This window comes from Macrosteles quadrilineatus, unplaced genomic scaffold, assembly GCF_028750875.1.
Source record: "Macrosteles quadrilineatus isolate MER2022 unplaced genomic scaffold, UCM_ALF_1.0 Scaffold_1__1_contigs__length_201487025, whole genome shotgun sequence".
In the NCBI taxonomy this organism is placed as follows: Eukaryota; Metazoa; Arthropoda; class Insecta; order Hemiptera; family Cicadellidae; genus Macrosteles; species Macrosteles quadrilineatus.
This window is the reverse complement of record NW_026542594.1, coordinates 185591288-185615517: the sequence shown is the minus strand read 5'-3', so window position 1 is coordinate 185615517 and position 24230 is coordinate 185591288. Positions and strand designations below refer to the sequence as shown.

At 36.3% G+C, this 24230-nt stretch overlaps 1 protein-coding gene across 1 annotated transcript in view; it reads left to right on the top strand.

Annotated features, from left to right (window-relative positions):
* Window positions 1-856: 856 nt before the first annotated feature.
* Window positions 857-24230, top strand: part of LOC129003255 (uncharacterized) — a 59820-nt gene continuing 36446 nt past the window's right edge. Inside the window, exon 1 of the mRNA XM_054431552.1 lies at window positions 857-1021. Within this exon, the coding sequence (XP_054287527.1) occupies window positions 944-1021 (78 nt within the window). The 5' untranslated portion in view covers window positions 857-943. The remainder of the gene's footprint in view (window positions 1022-24230) is intronic.

The window sequence follows — 24230 nt, the reverse complement described above, 5'->3', positions numbered from 1 at the left end:
GTAGAGCTTAAAAAAACAAATAATTTAGTATACTGAAGCGTTATTATGCGCCTAATGGTTACGGAGAAAATTCCAAAAAATTGTAAATTTAAAATTCCCATGTTATTCTTATGGAGAATAAGTAAACTGTTGTAGTTTGCTTGTTTATGAACATATTTTGATCAAATTTGGAAAATGTTTTTATTTCTTACTAACTATTAACATTTACAAAAAAAAAAACAGTTTTACCCTCCCTGATGCAGCAAACCTAAGTACTTGTTAAACTAATTCTATTTAAATAGGGAATAAATGTTATATTTTTAAGTAGACATTTCAGTGTAAATCCAATCAGTCAAATGGAAATTCGCTTAGTCTGCAGGTTTGCTGCGGCGGGGGTATTAACTTATGGGACGTCTGGCGCTAAACAATACTACGGTACTTGCAACGTTGCCAATTCTACCATGCCGCGGCCTGCCTGGAGTTAAAGATGGCCGTGGTTTTAATGGTACAAAAATGTTTTTTATATAGTATTAGGCCTACTTTACAAATAATATGGGATATTGAAGAATAATATCACCAGTTACCATATTTTTAGGTGGCTATACATGATATCCATTGGTATTGCTGCAAAAATAATAAGTTATCTAGATTTGATATAGAGGGATAATTGGAGGGATTATTAGAACACGGACTAGGGATAACTAGGGATTTTTTGACGTTGGCCTAGGGATATTTTTTTCTTGCGGATGGAAACACTGCCTCTCACAGCTGCTACTACGAATTGTTTGGGTTTGGATTCAGTCAGTTTGTTTTTAGTTAGAGTTTTGCGTTGGTCCACGCGTGTAGCAAGTAGCAAGTGTGTTCGTGTTAACTGGTGGAAGTGCAAGTGAAGCAAGGAGCCAGTGTGTAAAGTGATGATTATTCGCTAGTGTCATGTGCATGGAGATATGTTTGAAATTAGAAAATGAAAGCGAAAAACAAGGATTTTGTGAAGTGGCTCAACTCGTTGCATCAGGATAGAAGGAGACACCACTTTAACAATGTAAGATGGTTTGTTTTGATACCAATATAAGTTTTTTTAACACTGTTCCTTAACACGATTAGTCTGTTTCTAATTTATTTTTATTTATTTATTTGATTAGATTGCAATGTTCAAGTTAGGTTTAGTGATACCAAATAACTTGCATGACTACATAGCAGTTGCAAGAAAATTTGCCAAAATGAATAATTCTATAATTATTTCATTTGCAAAAAAATTGTCATTTAAAAATGCTAGTAGGCCTTGGCTACTATTATATTGTGTGGCTTTGGCTAGGATTGTACGATACTATGGTTGTCATTTTAGAGCAGTTTTGGCACCAACATTATTTTCTGTTCCACAATTTCATCACTAAGATGTGTGATGATCGGTGATGATGATTTTTTTAAATAGGACATTACTGTGACTTACTTTGTTATTAAACTTTGAAAACCTTGGTCTCTAGACGTAAAAACGAATCTATTAATCTATTGGTACAACAGGTACCTTTTCAAATAAAAAAAACTGTAAACAAAACATCTGCACAATTTAGCTGTCCTTCACGATTTTTGGCTTGCGACAGTTTTGAAAATTTATTGCCCGTTATGAACATTTAACCAATTTTGGAATAACTTCTTGATCAGCATCGTGCGTGTTTTTAAATTACCTATCAGAAAAATAAAAAATACACGTCTAATATCACCTGTAATAGGTGTAGTGATTGATTTCGATTGGAGTGCATGTCCGCCGCTTAACTTTTATATGTAGGTTACTGTCTTAAGTGTAAATATACAGGGTGTCCCGGAACTCTCTACCAATATTTTAGGGCATTGCTCCTGGGTAAGAAACATACCTAAATATCATATTTAAATTGTCCGGAAGTCCTTAGTTACTCACACAGCCGCCATTTCGTTTTTTTAGTTATTAATTTTTTTCTAAAGAATGGTTAAACATATGAAATTGAAACTTTGCACAAACATTTATGACAACTAGACAAAGCTACAAACAAATTATGAAGATTTTTCAAATTCATATAACAAAATGGTGGCCATTTTAAATTTTTATAAAATCAACGGTGTTTGAGCTATTTAAGAAACAAAATTTTAAATGGCCGCCATTTCGTTTTATGAATATGAAAAATTGTCATAATTTTTTTGTAGCTTTGTCTAGATGTCATAAATGTTTGTGCAAAGTTTCAATTTTGTATGTTTAACCACTCCTTAGAAAAAAATTAATAACTGAAAAAAACAAAATGGCGGCTGTGTGAGTAACTAAGGACTTCCGGACAATTTAAATATGATATTTAGGTATGTTTCTTACCCAGGAGCAATGCCCTAAAATATTGGTAGAGAGTTCCGGGACACCCTGTATTTATTACAAGAGTGTTATTAAGACATGTATTTTTTTAGAAACATTTTATAACAAGATGTCCTATTTATTTATTTTATGCAATTGCATACGGCAAACGCCAAGTACTATGGTGACATACAACCTATAGCATATTCATGTAGGCCCAGGTATTATCTTACAAAATTATGTTATATTTTTAAAAGTGAAACTAGGTGTACAAATCTGTTAGCATTTTAGCAGTGCAGCTCAATTATTATAGGTCACTGACTCTGAACTGGATTTGTTGCTTGAAATTTCTTGTGGAGCGCTTTCTAAAATTTCCAGACAGTCCCAAAGGCTAATCCTTGGCTGAGAAGCTGCAGCTATGCATTTTGAATAACTACTGGACTTAGCTAGAATTGCAAGTAGACAGTAGCCTATCTCTTAAGGTTTATTGGTCTGTTTCGTTAGCCAATATGTAAGCTGCTGGGGTTTTATGTTTAGTTATTTAAATTACTTTTTGTCGGTAGAAAAACGTTTGTCAACAGAGTCGGAGTAACTTGTTTGGATTTAGATAAGGATTGAACCTTTGCCCTTGTGATATCACTATCAGGCGGTCGCCGATGGACATAGCTAGCATTTTATGTAGATTTTAAACCAGATTTAGCTTACCTACTTTGAATTTTTAACCTATGGAACATTTTTAAGGTCTGTTTTTAATAAATGCATAGAAGTAGGCGTAATTAAATTTATTTAAGTTCTGTTTTGACTATAGATATACATTCCATTCCCATGTTGACTTTCGTAGCCCATAAAAAAACGAAATACCCCCGCCGCAGCAAACCTGCAGACTAAGCGAATTTCCATTTGACTGATTGGATTTACACTGAAATGTCTACTTAAAAATATAACATTTATTCCCTATTTAAATAGAATTAGTTTAACAAGTACTTAGGTTTGCTGCATCAGGGAGGGTAAGACTGTTTTTTTTTGTAAAATGTTAATAGTTAGTAAGAAATTAAAACATTTTCCAAATTTGATCAAAATATGTTCATAAACAAGTAAACTACAACAGTTTACTTATTCTCCATAAGAGTAACATTGGAATTTTAAATTTACAATTTTTTGGAATTTTCTCCGTAACCATTAGGCGTATAACAACGCTTCAATATGCTAAATTATTTGTTTTTTTAAGCTCTACAAAATGATTTGGAATGAAATTGCTAAATTTTATGTTTTTTGGGTCAAAAATGGGAAAAACCTATTTTTACCCCATAAAACCCCCCGTAAACCCCCGTTCCCATGGTCCGATCATGCTGGATCGCGAACTCGTTCGAATAAACGTAGGTTTACACGTTTGTACCAAATTTCATCAAAATCGGATCATTTTTGCTCGAGTTATCGTGCTAACGGACACATATATATATATATATATAAATATGAATTTGAACGGATGGTGTTTTTGGCCTCTAGGGACCTCAAAACGAAAAAAAAATCGGTCCCGCGTCCAGGTCTTACCATGAGTACTACGGTAATAGCTTATTCCCTATATGGGAAATTCGCTAAAACAGAATATACGATGGATAGACCATTTGGTAAGTGCTAATGCCTTTCCCATGGATTATAATATAGGCTAGCCAATGCTTACCAGTACTGATGAATGTCCAACTAACTTTTTCAAGCCATGCCTAAAGGACAAATTATTGTTTAATACATATTTGATACAGTAATCTATAGAAACATCTTCGACGAAGAGAAAAGTATAATTTTCTCGTTCTTTACGTTGGCGTTCTATAGAATATTGTGTATAGAAGTTGAAGTTGGTTGCTATGGATAGGATTTACCATCTCCTCTCTTTCTCTCGTTTTAATTGATTCTCATCCAAAGTGTACGGTATTATCCAATGGACCTGCTCCACTCGAAAATATCTACCGGTATTCATTTTATGAAGTAGAATATGTACCAAAATGGGATTGTCCTCTTATTAGATGTGTTTAAGTTTAATGTTGGTTATTAATAGATTTATTCTTCTGTATTAATAATGTTGTTAATCATATGAAGATACTGTGCATTTCATAAAGATCTGCAATGATAATGCAACGACTTTTACTATAGATTAGTTATCTATCAAACAAAAAAAGATTAATCGGTTACGCGGACGTTGCGTTGCCAGCTCCATTGTTCCCCGCGTGTACTTGTACATGCAGCGCTGTGGTGGCGCACTGTGTAACTAAAGGCAGGGACACACTTGTCATACACCCTTCCGATCCGACTCCGATCATACTGCGGTACGACTGTCGGAGAGGGGAATGGTACATAACTTTAAACGTGGTTGTTTACACCTCTCCGACACGCGTCACGTCATACTCCGATCCTACTCCGATTTTGGCTCCGATCACGCACCGACACTGCAGTCTATTCGTTTGTCGGATGCAGGATGGGTTGTTTTTTTAAAATCACCTTTATTCTTAAGATTTAAGAATAATGGTTTAAGATAAATATATGCCGATGCTTTATGTGAAATCTGTGCGTGCATACCTTCAATTTGAGACCTCGATCATGAAAATCGGACGGGTTGAAGAGCCAAACGAACTCGAGAGAGAAAACCCAATGTGCTTAATATAAGATGGGCACTTAAGTAAACCACCTAACTTTCTTTCCATACAGAATGAACCCAAATTCTTCGTTTTCCACTTCCCTTCAGAGATGTCTGACTTTCTTCCTCTTCATCTAGACAAACCGCCATCATGGGTGAATCCCGAAGTCCAAAGTTTTTGAACATTTTTACCACCTTCTGCACGTAGTTTACAAATCAGACTGGCAAGTGTTGATCGACCGGTGGAGGAAATCTGAGATGGGTCGGAATCGTGTATGACATGTGTGCTCACCCCCTCCGATCCCGCACCGATCCTTCTGGAATCCCGCAAATCGGATCGTAGTAGGATCGGAAGAGTGTATGACAAGTGTGTCCCCGCCTTAACGCCTCATTGTTGCGAATCGCGACTCGCGAGGAGATTTCCAATGTAAGTTTGGATCCACCAAACCACCTATATTAGAGATTAGAGCAGAATCTCCAGGGATCATTAAACGTAAAATAAATTACGTCAAGGGCCCGAATCTTACACCAAAGACTACCACAAGTAGACTTCTCATCCCGATGTAAATTAAGCTCGGTGTTCGTGTCTAGTTCTAGTTCATGTCCTGTGACAATGGGCGTTACTGTCGACGAAATTATGGTTCTATTAATTTTCGGGGTAATTTATTGATTTGTGCTTTACGGTTTGATTAGAGCTAGAGGACGGGTTATTGTTTATGTCATATATAGTTTTATTTCGTTAAACAATGTTTTCATTTACTGAAATAGCAAGAAACAAATTGTAAACAAAACATGACCTCTAGTGCACCAGACAGGACTAACAATAAAACTGGCTTCATCCGTTCCATAAGGATGGTAAATCTATATAGGCCTACTAAGAGAGAATGTTTTATCTACAATATATGGTTTGGAACTGTTTGACGGTTCCATTTAAATAATAATAAATCAAGTCATATCTACTTTCGGACTAGTGACGTTATTAGGTACTGCTTTTGATTCCCACATACTCCTAAATGGCTAAAGTGATCCATACGAAATTGAGCACAGTAACCAACTATGGGAAGGTATAAATATAAATATGTAACCACAGTGTGCTTTCCCTTCATTTACCAACGTTATATTTTCGCCATACCAGTTTTTGCAAGATACAGTGCGCTAACAATTAAAAGGTAAATAACAGCCGTAAAAATATGTCTATTGCAAGCAATTATACCAGTACATTACGAATTATAGCACATTACAAAGGTGAAGTGTTAAGTCTTCTTACGATCATTATTGCCTTTGTGGTAACTAAATAACACGCACTCTGAATTAATTAAACATGGATTTTATTTAACATTGGACACATAAACATCTAACTACTAAAAACTACTGGTCGGATTGTGTTGAAATTTGGTATGATAATAGCTCACATTCCCGATTAACATATAGACATATTCTTACATCAAAAACCCTTTCGGGCTCTGCCCCAAGGGCTCTGGAGTTTCCCATGTTAACCTAATGAGTATTCAAGGAATTAAATAATTTTGCCAGCTGTTTCAACTACACAATTTGTTTCTATGATATTCAATAGCATTAAAAGGATATACGGTTTACCAACAGGGTGCAGCACCATTAGTTCGTTATACATTTATGACAACAGCTAATTTGAGTTTGAACCAAGCAGCAACAAAAACCTGAGTGTGAGAACTTTACTTCTTTCTATTAGGTGAAGTGGTAGAACATTATGGTTATGGTAGATGTTCTATATACTATAGTATACCGTAGATTATAGTAAACCAAATTTTCTCAAAACGTGTCCTCTCTCATTGCAAATGCAAAGCACGAGAATTTAACTACTAAGCATTGTATACCAACCCCGTACGAAGGACGGGTACTCAGCTAGTGATTAATAATTTATAGGCTACCTAAAATGGCAGGCTCATTTTAGTTTCCATATAGCCTTGTAACATAGCCTATGGTTATGTAACAGAACGACAGGATTAATACGTTGAGCATAGTACAGGCTACAAGATGAAAAATAGAGCCTATGTGGCATCGCAAATGTTGTAACAAGGACGCATTGGGAGATGTTATCTACTTTCTCAGTAAAAAAAATGCAAAATGAGATACCGTATTGTAGTCCACTGTGTATAGTGTAGTAAGCCTGTAGTAATCCAATTTGGAATCTGACCCTTTATCCCGTTTCCAAACGACATCTTAGTTTGGAAACCCGACTGTTGTCCAGAACAACACTTAAATCCCTGTCAGTGAATTTCCCATTATAGGGGATGATTAAATGATTCGATCGATTTGGCGAACCAACATGGACCTTGGGGACGGGGTGTTGTGGGGTAAAAATTGGATTTTCTCTTAATTGACCATCAAAACATAGAATTTCCCGTGTAGGGTAACCCGTAACAGCAAACCTAAGAACTCGTCAAACCTCATGATATTTAAATTGGAAATACATCCGTCATGTATAAGGAAATATTTTTGAAATCCAATAGGCATTTAGAAATTCGCTTAGTCTGCAGGTTTGCTGCCGGGGTATTTACATATTGCATTAGGAACAGCCAATTAATCAGTGTGCCTATCAATGTATGAATATTACCTACAATAGCTATTGTAATGCGATTCCTATGAAATAAATAAATATTGACATGTTTGACAATTTATAAATTAGACCATACCCCATTTTGGTTTGAATAATTGTATATCCTTTGATCTCTAGCTGGCGAGTCTTATCTCTATATATATCTCTACATTGATACGTGTCTCTATATTTATAAAATGAATAAATCATTAAATCCCAGACTAATGAAAACCCCCCTATATGATCACACGAGTTCACAACGGGTTAACTTTATTACGACTCTCCACAAACGTTTTGATAGAGCTCGGATCGCGTGGGACGCACGTCAACAGTTTAATTAACCAAACTGTTGTTAAACAACGATGATCTCATTCTCAACAGCATAACGAATCTACGTCAATGAACTAGCGAATGAGTAATTTGGTTTCGTTCAACAATGACCATCCAAATTCTGCGAAACTTATTTATCGTTATCGGTTATCAACGCTACAGTACATTTTTACCAATATTTTCATGTTAAGTTCAAGAAAGATAGTAGGTCAGTCGTATTTTTTAAGGTTTATGCAAATTTTTATCGGCGTATTAAGCTGATGTCAAATAATAGTTTATATTGGAATGAACCGTTTATGACGAACATGTCATGAGCGTATTGAAGAATTATTCGTGAGTCTTCTCCTTAGTAAATAAATATTCATCCCAAAACCATATTGTAAGAGGTTGGTGGCCTCTTTTACATTGTATTTGTCCGCCCCACCCACATACAGTGTTAGCAAAACGGGTGTGCCGATGGAGTCAAGTCCCTTCAAACGCACGCACCCCCACAGGTTTCCATCGGCACTCCCGTTTTGCTAACACTATAGGCTATGGGTCTGTGCGTGGAACAAAGGTGGAACGTATCCAGCAAAGCAAGGGGTGAACTGTACTGATAAACAGCAGTGGCAGTGACCAGGGTCCGAGGGCACAAAGTCCGTGGCACTATCGTCTTATCCCGACTCACCAACGTCCTAGATGTTTATAAAAGGGGTTTACAGTTTGTACGCACTGTGGTGTAAGTACTTTACTATGTTGCCAGAGACCTTAAATTTACACAACAGTTACAGGCCTCAGAAAATGTGCTATTTCTGTGTGAGGACTGCGTTACCTGAATGCACTTCGGGTAGTGAACAATTACCCGGGATTCCCGAAGGGTAACAGCAGCTGTTCCATCCCTAGTGGTATGACTGGGTTATTCACTATTCAGTAAGGGTGCGATTGACGCGTGCGCGGCACAACTGCGTTTACCTGAAGAGGGTGCGAACGCCCTGAATATCGGGATGGGATAGGGTAACAGCAGCTGTGCCATCCCTAGTGGTATGACTGGGTTATTATTCAGTAAGGGTGCGATTTACGCGTGCGCGGCACAATTGCGTTTACCACCTGAAGAGGGTGCGGATGCCCTGAACATTTTACGGGTGGCGTCATCCTGTAATCCAGCTACTAGGACGTCACGAATTGTGGATACCTGTAATTATAGGGATGCACTGTGGATGCGATGCTACCTGGTGTGGATTAACGTCCGCACTAGTGAGTACTACGACTATCCGCAGTACTATCCTAATAATTAGACCAATTCGTTAATTACGAGGGAAAAATGTGGTTCGGATTCCACAACAAACTGTAGGTCCCTTAGTTGCCATTAGCTGTATGGGCTATTAATTAACAGCTGTGTCTAAGGAACGTCGGCCTTAGTCACTACTGAGTGTAGGATCGCGCCACTCATCCTACACTCATCCTTCACTCATATTTGGGTTAAAATACGCACATAGTGGCGTCCCTATCCAAAACTATAGATTTTGTTCGAGATTCCCGGTGATTAATCCGCTTCACTCATTTTGTATAAAATTACCAATAAAAGTGCTAATTTAGTGCATCCCGTGTATGATTTTTGCTCGTGCGTCTGATACACAGTATGTTGACATCAATATTTTAATGTTAAAATTCTTTAACGTTGAGCTTTGATGATCTACGTTTGCCTGTGGATTATTAGGAAACTTAACAGATTACAAGATATCCTCGCAGAATTCTTAATTTATTACACAATGTTTAAATCAAATTTTCATTCAATTTTCAGACATTGGACCTGCTTATTTTGCAATGACAGCCCTTACTTCCATCCAGACAGTTTTCTGTTTGTATCCGATTCAGGTATGTTATAGTATTTGACCTTTGCAAAGATAGCGGTTTCCTCTGAGTTTGATGGCGGGGGGCCTCCGTCTATATTTACATAACTATTTTCGTATTCGTGCAAATGACACTGATTTGGCCCCGTGTTGTTTTGAGTTTTTGTAAACGAGAATATGTTTATCTTTTAATGATTACCAAACCTTTAATACTATCGTCGGAAAACTGAATTTCTAACCTGCTAGGAACAAATACTATCGATCTGTTCAACACGATTGAATGAGTGTTTAAACAAATTCAATTGTAAAGTCAGTTGTAAAGTTAATAGCCTACTGTTTAAATACTTTGACACATTCTTTCTTGTAATGTGGTCCGTATGCAACTTCACCAAACTAAATTAAATATTTCCTGTTTGACAGTTAACTCCAATTTCGACTTGTTAAATGGCGTTATGGACTTAATTCTTAAAACACTATTGCACATAGTAGTACTTAATATTGTGTTGTAAACGTATAGCATATCACAGAAAACCCGTTGACTATTACATGCATTGCTTTATTACTACAGTGAAATGATACCACACTTATTGCGGAGGCCATGTAATACACATGACGGATAGAAATTCATTACTTATATTATTTATTTGTACAGTACTATAAAATCCATCAATGTAGGTACCGCTAAATACATGATTTTAAACCAACATTAATACTACTTTTACTTTCTTTCCCATTAATCTTAGACTTATTTTTCTCTCATGCCACTTCCCAAATTTTATCAATCAATAAATCAATTCAATTTAGCTAGTAACATAGTCTACTATTTATCATTTTTGTGCTGTTTAGTTATGGACGATAGCTGAAGCTAACATATTGTATCAGTGGTTAAATTTGTTTTGAATACTGTGTGTCTAATATTGATGGTTTTGGTACAAAGACGAAAAACAAAGATTAGTAAAGCTGTTTCTATACTAATACTAATACTATAGCTGGCCCCTAAGCACAGAAAACATACTACTATAACCAGGTTATAGTAGTATGTTTTCTGTGCCCTAAGGCAATATTTTAACGACAGTTGGCCACACTTTGTTAGTACATTTGACTTTCGATAATCCGACATTTTGATACTCCGACTCCGACACACAGATATCTAAAAAAATAACTTGTCGACATTTGTGACGACGATGCATTTAATTTCTGTCCCAATAAACGGTCTACTTTCTACTTGCCACATGGGCAGAATATTCAGTTTCACCATGTATTGAACACTGCCAATGAATACACAATCTATAATGCCGCATAAGTTGATAATAATTATTGATCATCTAAGACAATGGAGGAATGTTTTTCCGTGTTGTGTAGTGTTGCTTTGCTATTTTATTATTTTTATCTAACTCTAGCTAACCCGACAGACGTTGCCCTGACCTAATTGGTTTTATGTCAAATGCTCGTTCATTTTCAAGATGAGCTCGTTCGCATGGCTCAATCACGCCCTGGTTGAAGTTCGTTCGCTACGCTCACTCACCCTTAGGTTGGAGCTTGCTCGCTGCGCTCACTTGCCCTCAGGTTAGCTCGTTCGCTACGCTAACTCGCCTCCAGGTTGAAGTTCGTTCGCTACGCTCACTCACCTTTTGGTTGCATATTAGCTGTTGTCATAAATTAAAAAAAAATAATAGTTTTGCACCCTGTTGGTAAACCTATTAACTTTTTCATGCAATTGAACATCACAGAATCAAATATTTAGTTGAACCAGCTGTTAAGATTCTTTAATTCCATTTAAATATGAGTATTCATGAGGTTCATGGGAAACTCCAGAGCCACTGGGGTGGAGCCCTTTTGACGGATCTTCACCAAACTTCACCCAAACCATCCTTGAATAATGCTTAATAATGCCTGAAAGTTTAGTTACAAAATTTGAAGATAATGTTTCTCATGCATTATAGAAAGAAAAAAAAACACTAGTAAGATCTGATTAAAATTTAAAAAAGTATATTTTGAATTTCCACCTAAGCACACAGAGAACATTGCAACAACACAAGAAAAATACATAGTTCATTGAAAAAGCATTCATAACCTATAAAATATTAAGAAACTGTTGTCAAATTGGTAATATTGTATTGGGGTCCGTGTTAATTAGGATTTGGTATACTGTACTAATTCAGCAAAGTCAAAAGTATAGTTTACAATAAGCGAAAACGACTCTTAACATTATTTTTTTCTATTAATTTGTTTATAAGTTTAATTATCGTTATCGCTGTTTTGAAAAGAAGCATGCACTGATACACGCTTGATCAATAAAATTATATGTATTTATATTATAATTTTTTTTTTTAAATTGTATTTATCGGATAGGTTTCAGTGATTTACAGAATTATTATGTTTGGGGCTATAACCAGATTGAAAGGTTATATTTCAATTACGAATATGTCGAGGAATTAGGTCCATGAAGAGAAAGTGATAAAAAAGTTTTGCTGAGGAATTTAGAAAGCCAGTGACCTCTAGTGACCTCTCGGCTACATCAGCGCTGAGTCCACCAATCAGCGGTCAGCGCGCGTGGACTCCAGGCAGAACACATGCGACTACTACTGTGCCCGCGACTTTTACATCAAGCATGCTATCTTTGACTATACAGGGTGTTTTTTTAAGTGTGCCACCATTGGGATCTCAGTAACTAATGATTTTACAGTAATCTTTAAATGGGGAACATTCTCTTGTTTTTAAAAAGGTTCAAAAATAATTAAATAAAATTTGTGTAAATTGCCGCCATTTTCCAATATGGCGGTCAACTTTGAAATTTCTTATAGAACACCCTGTTTTCGGATAGAACATGCAATTTAAAAACTTTTTTATTCTTGACATTTTTTCGATAAACCAACTCGTTTAGGAGTTGCAGCCTATGGAAAAATGACTTCCGGTGTACATTTTACATCATGTAGCTCCTAAAAAAGTAGGTTTATAGCGAAAATGCGAAGAGTTAATAAGTCAAAATATTTTAAAACTGCATCCACATTCCAAAAAGATAATAAAATTCGTTAAAAATATTAATTCTATTATTTAAAAAATGGCGGTCATTTTCCAAAATGGTGGCAAACTTGAAGAGTGGAAAACTGTGTATTCTAAGGTCTTTATGGAATGTGGATGCAATTTTATGACTTAATTGACTTATTTACTCTTCTCATTTTCGCTATGAACCTACTTGTTAAGAAGCTACATGATGTAAAATGTACACCGGAAGTCATTTTTCCATAGGCTGTAACTCTTAAACGAGTGGGTTTGTCGAAAAAATGTCAAGAATAAAAACGTTTTTAAATTGCATGTTCTATCCGAAAACATGATAAAATATAGGGTGTTCTATAAGAAATTTCAAAGTTGACCACCACATTGGAAAATGGCGGCCATTTACAAAAATTTCATTTAATTATTTTTGAACCTCTTTAAAAACAAGGGAATGTTCCCCATTTAAAGTTTACAGTAATAGTTATTTGTGCAACTAGTGAGAAAAGTGAGCAATTGACTCACTCGAGAAAAATCCTTACTCACGAGCCGTAGGCGAGTGAGGAATGGTTTCTCGAGTGAGGCAATTGTACTTTGAACTCGAGTTGCACATTATACTTTTCCTACAGTTACCATAAAACAAATAAATTGGTTATGAAACATAACCTATTTTTACACAGAAGTGAACCTTAAATATAACATTTAATGTGAAGTGACAAATACAACAGTACAACAGCTGACCAGCTGATTTACAGCCAGTGCTGCCAACGTATTTCACGCGCATACTACGTTGCCTGCATGTTGCTGCGTTGTCCAAGGCGCGTCTGTTGCGTCTGACGCAGAGCGATGATCGCCGAGCGATGATCGCTTGGCGTCGATCGCTTAGAGGCCCGTTGTCCAAGAACGCGTCTATTCAGATCAGATCAACAGTTGGTTGCTGACTGTGTTAAAATTAATTTTGCTCTCACTATTAGCGTTAAGAGCCAAGTGTTGAAGATCCTATTCATCGAAGAAATAGAAAACGAGGAAATTCTGGACCTTTAGTGAACCTCGATTGTGTACCCACAGTGTTTTCAAAAAGAGAAGTGAGGAAGGATATTTTAGAATACCTATCAAAAACCACTTTAATGCAGACAAGAGTCTGTTAAGTGATTTTTTTTACTTTTAATGGAAACAGTTTAAGTTCCGTTAAATCCTTTAAAGTTTAAGTTGTAATAATTTAATTTAACACTAATTTATTATTATTTTGAAATTTTTCTTTACTTAAATACAGATATCTCCTATTCTAAATAACTCCCAATATGTAATCCATAGCTAAAATAAAAGTCAATACTTTGGTGAATTATTTTATACTACATATAACTTTAATTTAGTTTTGATTTCATTTTGTGTTTTTGTTCGTAGCGGGTCTCTAACTCGTCTGATTTTAATTATCAATAACTCAAATGGAAGCCCTTACATTACTGAATATTTTAAGGTTGAAACGAACTGCAAGCGTTAATAAGAACTGGAGATATAAAAAAAATGATAAAAGTACGAAACGTCTATAAGAAATGTATGGGGAAGAGTTTTCGTTTGAGTATCTTTAAAACGAAAAAAACGGATTCCCGCATTGAAATTAGCATGAAAATCTAGTTTTGTAAATGATGTGTCACAAAACTATCATTACATAAAAAAATATGTATATCCAAGATGGCGGCCATAAACGTGTTTCCTATCGAAATGAAGTACTAACCACCCAATAAATACTGGTGGTGATCTTAAGTCAATATCTCGAAAATGTGCATAAAAATGCATGTGGAATCATTTTTTAGCGAATTTCCCTATAGGGAAGTAGCTATTACCGTAGGTCTCATGGTAAGACTTAGGCCCGGGACCGATTTACTTTCTCATTTTAATGTCCCCAGAGGCCAAAAACACCATTCGTTCAAATTTTTATATATGTATATATATATATATATATATATATATATATCTATATAAATAAATATATATATATATATATATATATATATATATATATATATATATATATATAGATTTATATATATATGTGTCCGTGAACACGATAACTTGAGTAATTTTTATCCGATTTTGATGAAATTTGGTTTGAAGGTGTAAGGCGGGATAAACTTGAATGAGTTCGCGATCCAGCATGATCGGACCATGGGAACAGGGTTTTATGGGGGGTTTTATGGGGTAAAAATTGGGTTTTCTCACTTCTTACCCTCAAAACACAAAATTTCCCAATTTTTCTCTAAACCTTCTTAAAGAGCTTAAAAAAACAAACAATTCAGTATATCAAAGTGTTTTTGTACGGTTATTGGTTACGAAGAAAACTAAAAAAATGATAAATTTAAAATTCCCATGTTATTCTTATGGAGAATATTGTAAAATGTTGTAGTTTGCTTGTTTATGGATATATTTTGATCAAACTTGGCAAATTTATTTATTTTATAGTAAGCTATCAATATTTTACTAAAAACACACTACTTTATTAGTTTCCTTGTAGCAGCAAACCTAGGTACTCGTTAAACCTAATGTTATTTAAATAGATCAATTGAAAATCAATTCGGCCAAATGGAAATTCGCTTAGACGGCAGGTTTGCTGCGGCGGGAGTATTATTATTTTTCCAATGTTGGGAAAAGCCGCTATTTTTTATAATGATTTTAGGGGGTTTCCCATGGACCGATTTTTGGCAACCTTTAGTATATCACTCAGCAGACTCAACACTACAAAATAAAACCCTAAAACATTATCTTGCAATCTTTTTAGGTCATATTCTATATTTCTTTGACTATAGCCATTACATTAAGATACTGTATATGTATTATGGAGTATACGGGAGAACACAGAAACAACAATGCAATAGACGCAATAGACGCTGGCCGTCAGCGATCCCGTCTGCTCCCGGAGCAGTGCCCCGCGTCAGACGCTCAGCGTCTCAAGCGTCAGACGCTAGAGACGCTCCCTTGGACAACGGGCCCATTGAAATCAATGCTTAGCAATCACTGAGCGTCCATCGCTAGCGTCTATTACTCAGCGTCAGACGCAACAGACGCGTTCTTGGACAACGGGCCTTTTACGCGCTCACTATTTCGTGCATTCACGTTGCAAATCTGGAGTGAGACAAAGTAATTAGAGTGAGACAATGTTAACATTGTCTCACTGATGAGCGAATTGGCCACTTTGCTTTCTCAAATCAGTGAGAGAACATGAACATTGTTAGGTAACTGTAGGAAAAATCATTAGTTACTGAGATCCCAATGATGGTGGCACACTTAAAAAAACACCCTGTATACCATAAACAGTCAGTGATAATAGTTGAAACCTAGATCATCAGGAGGTTGTCATGATAATTTTGCGTTGGTGCTGATGTCTGGTATAGGAAAGGAAATAGTTTATCAACTGTTAATTTAATTTATCAACTGATACCAGTATTCTCGATAACAATGATAGGCATATATTGTCACGATACAAGACATTTTCACTAATTCCAATAGTTAAAACTGCTCCAACTTAAATTATTACACTAAACACCCCCAGTATAACCTTAGCCTCCTGAACTACTACTAGTATGCTCTATCCTCTGCCATCCGAATTTATCCTCAGCTAGGAGAACAAAATTAGTCTTGTTAAGCTAATTTTATTTTTCTGGTATACCACGCTTTTCCATGTTTTTAAATAGTGATTTTCTTTCTATGCTGTCGTATGATTCCATAGAAAATATTACTGCATTCCTATGTTGAAATTCCCACGTGTAAGCAAAAATAAAATTTAAAATAAATACAAAATAATGGTTGATTGTAGATCTGACTTTCATAAACTCCGTTTGTAGTTCGTCAATAATGGCCACGTTACAGAATTTATTGGTAGTAAAATGGTAAAGAAAATTAAAACAGTCGTTATAAGTATTATGCCTCTACAGTTGGAGCATATCATGGTGGAGCATATAACCCTGTCTATCGTTGTCGTTTGTAAATAACAAGTACAGTACAACAGAACAACACCAATATTTTGTTACGCTACCAATCGACTTCTATCGTAAATAAAACCTCATTGCCGGAACTTCATCATAAATCTTTGGATTCAAGTTGAGACTGTAACCTCTGATCCCCGTTATTGGCTACTTTGTTGTTTGGTGAGGCATAGCTGATGACTTTACAAATTCTAGTAGGTTTCTAGCTTTACAATACTCTTACTCTTTCTAGTGCATTCCTTGGACCCAGCTGTCTCCAAACGTCGGGAAACCGGTTCCAATGTTATGTTCGTGAACTTTCTTTGTCCATAGCATTTATCCCTTCCATACCGTTGATCGCATAACATAACTTTTCAACCATCTTTGGTGTGTTCTCGTCTAACACAACAATCTATTCTGCTCAATTTATACACTGAAACAATGGCACTTTAAAATAACCATGGGAATAATAACATTTCAAGCGCCGTGTGTGTGATGGGTGGATGTTTACTGATTTATTTAATTGTAGAACAATTCTTATCAAAAGAGAGCATTTCGAACTTATCTATATTGTTATGGAAAATAAGTAAACTGTTGTAGTTTGCTTGTTTATGAACACACCTTGGTCAAATTTAGAAAATAGATTTATTACATAGGTACTAAACTATTATCATCCCCCCCCCCCAAAAAAAAAAAAAAAAAAAAAAAAAAAACATAAATAAAACCAACTGTATTCCCAGCAAACCTCGAAAAACGTGCTACTTAAAGCTAATATTTTTTTTCAAATAGGGAATAAAATAATGTGAAGCGTAATTTTTAAGAATATGTTTAGTGATAAATCGGGCAAATAGAATTTTGCTTGAATTAGGGTTATTATAATCAGCTAGTGTCAGGCAAAAACTATTTCTGTAGGCCTGTACGTAATGAAATCCCCATTCAGGCTAACGACAGTGTTCGGACTAAATGCTTGCATAAAAAACAAAGTAGAGTGGCAAAAACGTTTTTGGTGTAGTAAATGAGCTTTTCTGATGTGGTTGCCCTTGGATTGTGCGTATTGTGGTCAATTATTATCCTCCACAATCTTATCCCTTCCCCCCTTCCTTGACCCACTTCCCCTCTTCCTCCTCCGTGGATAACCTCACCTCACCACATGTCTGTTAGAACGGAACAGAACCAAACCTACAGTTACTAGAACAAGTATTGTAGAACTACATAACTGTCCAATGAATGACATATGATTAACATGGTGACAACTTCTACCCTCAAGTTGAAGTTGTTCGAGCATAATATTTCATCATACAAAGTTGGCAAAATAACAAGAAACTACTTATTCAGATCAGTGCGTTCTGACGCACTTTTCTTGATATACCAACTGAATAAAGACCCAGTTTCTGTTTCTAGTCTGTGGAATAACAAAACAGAAACTTAGAATTGCCTTTATCTGATTTTTAAAGGCAATACAAGGCAGTATGTCCCAATGTGTAAAGCCATTGCAGTTAAACATATTTGTCTTCAGTAGCCTATAGTGTGATTAAACTTATCAAAGAACACGACAATAAAACTCGTTTATATTCATTCCACTAATGTAAAATTGTCTTGAACTTTTTTACGATGGGTAGCAAACTGTTGATTTTACGACTTAATGATAAAACTTATTCTTGTCCAGCAATTTTACTAAAATGTACTAATAGAATTGTTTCCAATTACATGTATTGTAAACCATTTCGTACACGAAACTGGTCTGCAGTTGCAATGGCGGAATATTTTTGTCGAGATTTTAAAACTTAAAAAATGCTACCGAATAAATACCACAGATTTTTATGACTGGACAATAGACATCTACAGTTCTCAAGCTAGATTATAAAATAGCGGAAGTACAGACAATATAATACTGGTTTCCGTAGTCTGTGGCGGAAGTTTTATTTTTTTATAAAATAGAGGAATTTTTTTTATAAAAATCTCCAGCCCTTCCTGTTACTACTTTACGTTGCAGACTGACAGAGCAGTTTTATGCTCCCAGGATCCGTTATTCCCCTATTTAAATGTATTATCTAATCTATTTAGCAGTTTCCTCCGTCCCCGATTCCCACGCTTCCTGTGGCAGTGGCATGTGTGCTGGGACGATCCACATGCAGGATCTAGCTTAGGCCCGGTTCACACGAACGACATACCTAGCAGACTAGGCTTGGACTAGGTAAGCACGACTGGGTAGCGGACCACGGGATCACACCGGTTCAGGCCCGGTTCACACGAACGACAAACCTAGCAGACTAGGCTTGGACTAGGTAAGCACGACTGGGTAGCGGACCACAGGATCAAATGGAACCGTTCACACGGGCCTAGGACGCCGACTAGCTAGTCGTGTTCAAGCTTGAAGTCCCAAAACCTAGTCGGGCCCCGCTTCCCAGTCCGACTGGGCAACTACCCAGTCGCCCAGTCGGACTGCGTAGCAGTACATGTAGCCTTATGGGAGCGTTCACACGAGCGATCGGGTAGTCGAGCTGCAGCTCGCATTCTTACCTTTGTTCTCATTGTGCACCAGTGATGGAACCGAATGGTTTTGATCTCGATATTTTTGCCTAGTCCGTGGACATGTCGCTCGTGTGAACCGGTGTGATCCTATGGTCCGCTACCCAGTCGTGCTTACCGAGTCCAAGCCTAGTCTGCTAGGTATGTCGTTCGTGTGAACCGGGCCTAACACGAGCGACATGTCTACGGACTAGGTGAAAATATCGAGATCAAAACCACTCGGTTCCATCACTGGTGCACAATGAGAACAAAGGTAAGAATGCGAGCTGCAGCTCGACTACCCGATCGCTCGTGTGAACGCTCCCATAAGGCTACATGTACTGCTACGCAGTTCGACTGGGCGACTGGGTAGTTGCCACGACGGACTGGGAAGCGGGGCCCGACTAGGTTTTGGGACACCAAGCTCGAACACGACTAGTTAGTCGGCGTCCTAGGCTCGTGTGAACGGCTCCATTTGGTCCTGTGGTCCGCTACCCAGTCGTGCTTACCTAGTGCTTACCTAGTCCAAGCCTAGTCTGCTAGGTTTGTCGTTCGTGTGAACCGGGCCTTAGTCCACAGTCCACACACTAGAGACTGAGTCGGCGGACTGTCGGCGAACAGTTGACAGACAGTCGGCCGATCGTTTGCCGAAAGTATTTCTGAACAATTAGGCTAATGAACCGATGAAGAGACGATGATGGACCCGATGTTTTCTCGAGCAATGTTTGACAATCTTCCATCGGACCTTCGATTAGAAGATGGTGCAGGATTTATAAACTTCACTAGGCTGTTTAGAGATTTTGAAGTTTTGCTAGGCCTTGTTGGGCCTAAGATTTCAAGCTTGAAGACATGAACAAATCAATAAAATGTCATATGATAATATATAACGAAAACTATTTCAAAACTTTAAAGATACAGCTCTTACACCACCCAAAAATTGTTAGATTACCGCTTTGCAGTCCAAATAAATGGACTGAATGTTGAACACCGACACGTCCACACATGCAGACTTGAGACAAAAGTGTTGTACTGTATCTTGTTTCCGTGTTTCCCATTCGCAAGGGAAACCGAAAACACTGTATTTTGTCTCCAGAAACACGAAAATTTGTCTGCCGACAGTTAGCTCTTGGTACTCGGACATCGCAGGATACAAAAGGCAACACTTCATAGTATAGATACGCGTGTATTGCTTTATAAAAAAATTGAGTCAAACTTTAGAGCTATTTTTATCTACGGAGTTTTTGTTGCAATCAAACACAGCCTTGAATAGTGAATGTTGTGGCGTTGTCTTCGTCCAGTCTAGACAGACTAAAGTAGTACAAGGAAATCAACCGGCAAATGTCAAAGGTGGTGAAAGTGGACAGACAGACTTGCTACAAAATCGTGAGAATAATGCCTTCAGACCGGCGTGGCGAGGGTTGCCATAAAACCCTACCCCATAAACCCCCCCCCATCCCTAAAACCCCGCTTCCTTCGTCATGCTGGCTTGCAACTCGTTCAAATAAACGTAGGTTTCTATAAAAAATTTTTCAAATTTCATCAAAATTTGATCATTTTTGTTCGAGTTATCTTGCTAACCCGCTAATGGACACATACAGTACTAAATCGTCAAAGGTATTATTTAAATACGGTATTAAATGCTGTAAATATGCAAGGCATATGAAACGGAACGGATGGTGTTTTTGTCTCAAAACGAAAAAAATAATAAATCTGTCCCGGATCTAGGTCTTACCATAAGGCCTGCGGTAATAGCTTATTCCCCATACGGGAAAATCGCTATAGTCCTCGCCACCCTAAGTTGAGGCAGCCAAAGGCCGCACTGTAGCCCTGGCACTAGATATACATGGATATACGCCGTGCGGCCTTGGGCTGCCTCAACTTGTGGTGGCGAGGACTATAACATGTAGCATTTCAACACCTTGCACACCCCGGCCGGAGGAGTCGGTGGTGTGAGGGGAAGGAGACCCGTATAATATGCATAATATGCAGAATCATAGTCGATAGTCATATTACCATGTAGTCTCAGCTCAGCGTTAACTCAACATTGAGCTTGTCAGATTGCATCAAGGTAGACTTGGTGTTATGGTGATTTTTTAAACTACTGTCGTATTTAAGCTAGATCACGAGTTCAATTACGTGCTCACATAATCTCTGAGAAAGAATTGGACATTCTTAGGTGTTGATATCGTTAAGCCTAGACAGCTTCTTGGTTCCATTCCATTTACAATTTACTTACTGATTTGGCGACGTTAATTGTTACTTCAACATTGAGTCATGATTACGGGTTGGGTAATGATGGAACTCTTACAGAACTGACCGCGATACCATGAAAATTGCCTTTGTTCCTTACAGCACTCAAATTCTTCATATTCTATCGTGATCAAAATTGCCATTAACAATGTTTCATATTCATTCACTTATTATTCGGCCTCTCGAATTAATCCCTACGATAATTTTCAATGAGTGGATAAATTATTAACTTCATATTTATCTTGTTGATATTTCAGAATTATCTCAAGAACAACTGTTTGCTGGCTTCGATTTCTTAGGTTAAATGGTGATACTCATAGAGCGATAGTAGTATAGAAACATAGGTTCTGGAAAGTCTAATTTAACGTGAAAACAGCATAGTTTCTGGAAACATAGGTTCTGCAACCGAAATCCGCCGTGACAAAAAGTAAACGCTGCGACCAAACAATTAATTGTGAAACCAAAACTGTGAAATTTGGTATGAATTTCAGTGAGGCCAACCAATTGAATCGCTTCATGAAAATATAGTGCTAATTTATTATAACTAAATTAGCGAAACATCTTAAGTAAGATAAAATAATTAATATTGCTTATTATATTGCTTATCGGTTATAAGGTTAAAAGAGGCCGCCAACCTCTTAAAAAAAAAACGAAAAAAAACGTGAAAAACCAAATGTGAGACTACTTTCAAAAGTTTAAATTATAGATCGCTGGTATATGAATCAATCTGTTTTTCATCAACATGAACTAGAGACTGATGCTGCCTTACATACCAAATATTTCAACTTGATAGTTCAAATAATAACTGAGTTATTAAGAACTGGACGAATGTCAATAGTTAAAACTCAAGTTTATATGTTTATGATTTTTTAAATATCTTTACACTTGGATCTACTGCATTTTATTCCTAACCTATAATATATGAATCCGTCGGTAAATAGCAACATGTGAAGCAAATTTAAAACATTTACACAATTGCATGCAACACACGCAGGTCTATCCACCAATCGGATTGTTTTTGCATTAAAACGAACTAGAGACTGCCATCAACCTACATACCAAATTGCAACTTGATAGCTAAAATATTAATTGACATATTATGCATTAGTGTTTAGTTTTACGGTGTAGAGCATATGGATGTAGTGAGCTAGAGCTGACCAACAAGATGGTGTAGGATATATAGGTGTACTGGGTTGGAGCTAAGCAGCAAGATGCTCAAACTGGAATCAACCAATATTATTAGACCACCATTTAATTTACATTTAAAAATATTAGTTTATTACTAACTGAGAAATTGAACAAGCTAATCATGTTTCACATATTTAATATCTAATATTTAAACTCAGTGTTTACTAAGTCACAAAAATAATAAAACAAATGTTACTCCATAGTAAAAACATCTATTAGCATTTTAAAAATATTCATTTAATAATTTAAAAAAATAGCTGTACAACTAGCCTACACTAAACCTTTAATAAACCACTTAGCTAACCTAACAAGTCAATATTATACTCTTCCAAAGTTAGTTTAACAATTATTCTTCAATAATCAATCAAACAAGTATTATATTATTATCAAGTATGGTGTTAATATTGTACGCTTAGAAATTTGTGTTATACTTACACAATAAATATAAAAAACATTTAATTTAAAAATATAAGTTTTAACTAACTTTCCATCTGTTATTTTGAGTTTAAGTTGTTTTTTAGTCAAAATATTTTAAAGTATTTTAATTTAACAATAAGTCTTATAAACATGGATTGAAGCTTAAAGATGCAGTGAGAGATGATGAACTGGAGCAATTGAGTGATCAAGCTGAATGTACCATCGTTTTAGCCACTATTTATACTAACACTCGTTCGTCACTAGATGATTGCTTTTGTGATCAGAGTGCAAATTACATCAACAAAAAGCTGATGTGAACAGAGTACAAGTTGCATCAGAAAAGCTGATGTGAGCAGAGTACAAGTTCACTGAAGTAAAATGATTAAATAAACAGAAAATAAGCAAAAATATGTTGGAAAAGTGAGAAATATTTGAAACAAAAATCCAAACAAATTAAGTAATTTTCAAACAAAAATATTAAACAAAATATTCAGAAAATTCTCAAACAATTATTACTAAAAAAAATATTCAGACAATTCTGAAACAGTAATTACTAAACAAAATATTCAGAAAAATTCTGAAACAGTTATCCGGCTGGCAAAATGTAGTAGGAATATAGTTACAATAATATCGAACTGTATAAATCGATTTTCGGAATTAATATCGATCTATTGAATGGAACTAAATACCGATACAGTATATCGAAATCAAAAGATATTTTACTGTTTTGAGTATCAGGGCAACAGAATGCTGTAGCAATCTTTAGCTATCAGCGGCGCTCTGACCTCCGGGTCACCATGTTTGATTGCCAATCACTCATTTGTGCATTTGCCAACTTCTGTACTTTTGTGGAACATTTTGTTGCACAATGGACTGTTAACACCACGTGCGTCCTTTACAACATGCTCGTGATTATCACTCATTTGCGTCAGCCAAAATCATGATAGATTGGGTATATTACTTGATGTCTCTGTTCAATCAAGTTGTGGTTTTGTGTTAGCTTCAGTGAGCATCTCCTTCCACTAACTTGGTGAGTAAAACACAATTTAAGAGTTAAAATCATTTTAAAACTTGAATATTGTTTAAACCTTAACTTTTTTGAAACTTATACTTAAAATAAATTTTGTTTTGCCCAATTAATTCTTTAATCGCTTGTATCTTGGAAACGGTAAGAGATAGAGCGAAAATAAGAAAATGTTTAAGAAATTCCATAAAAAAGGTTTTCATGTACGGGCTATATAAATGATACAACTTTTAT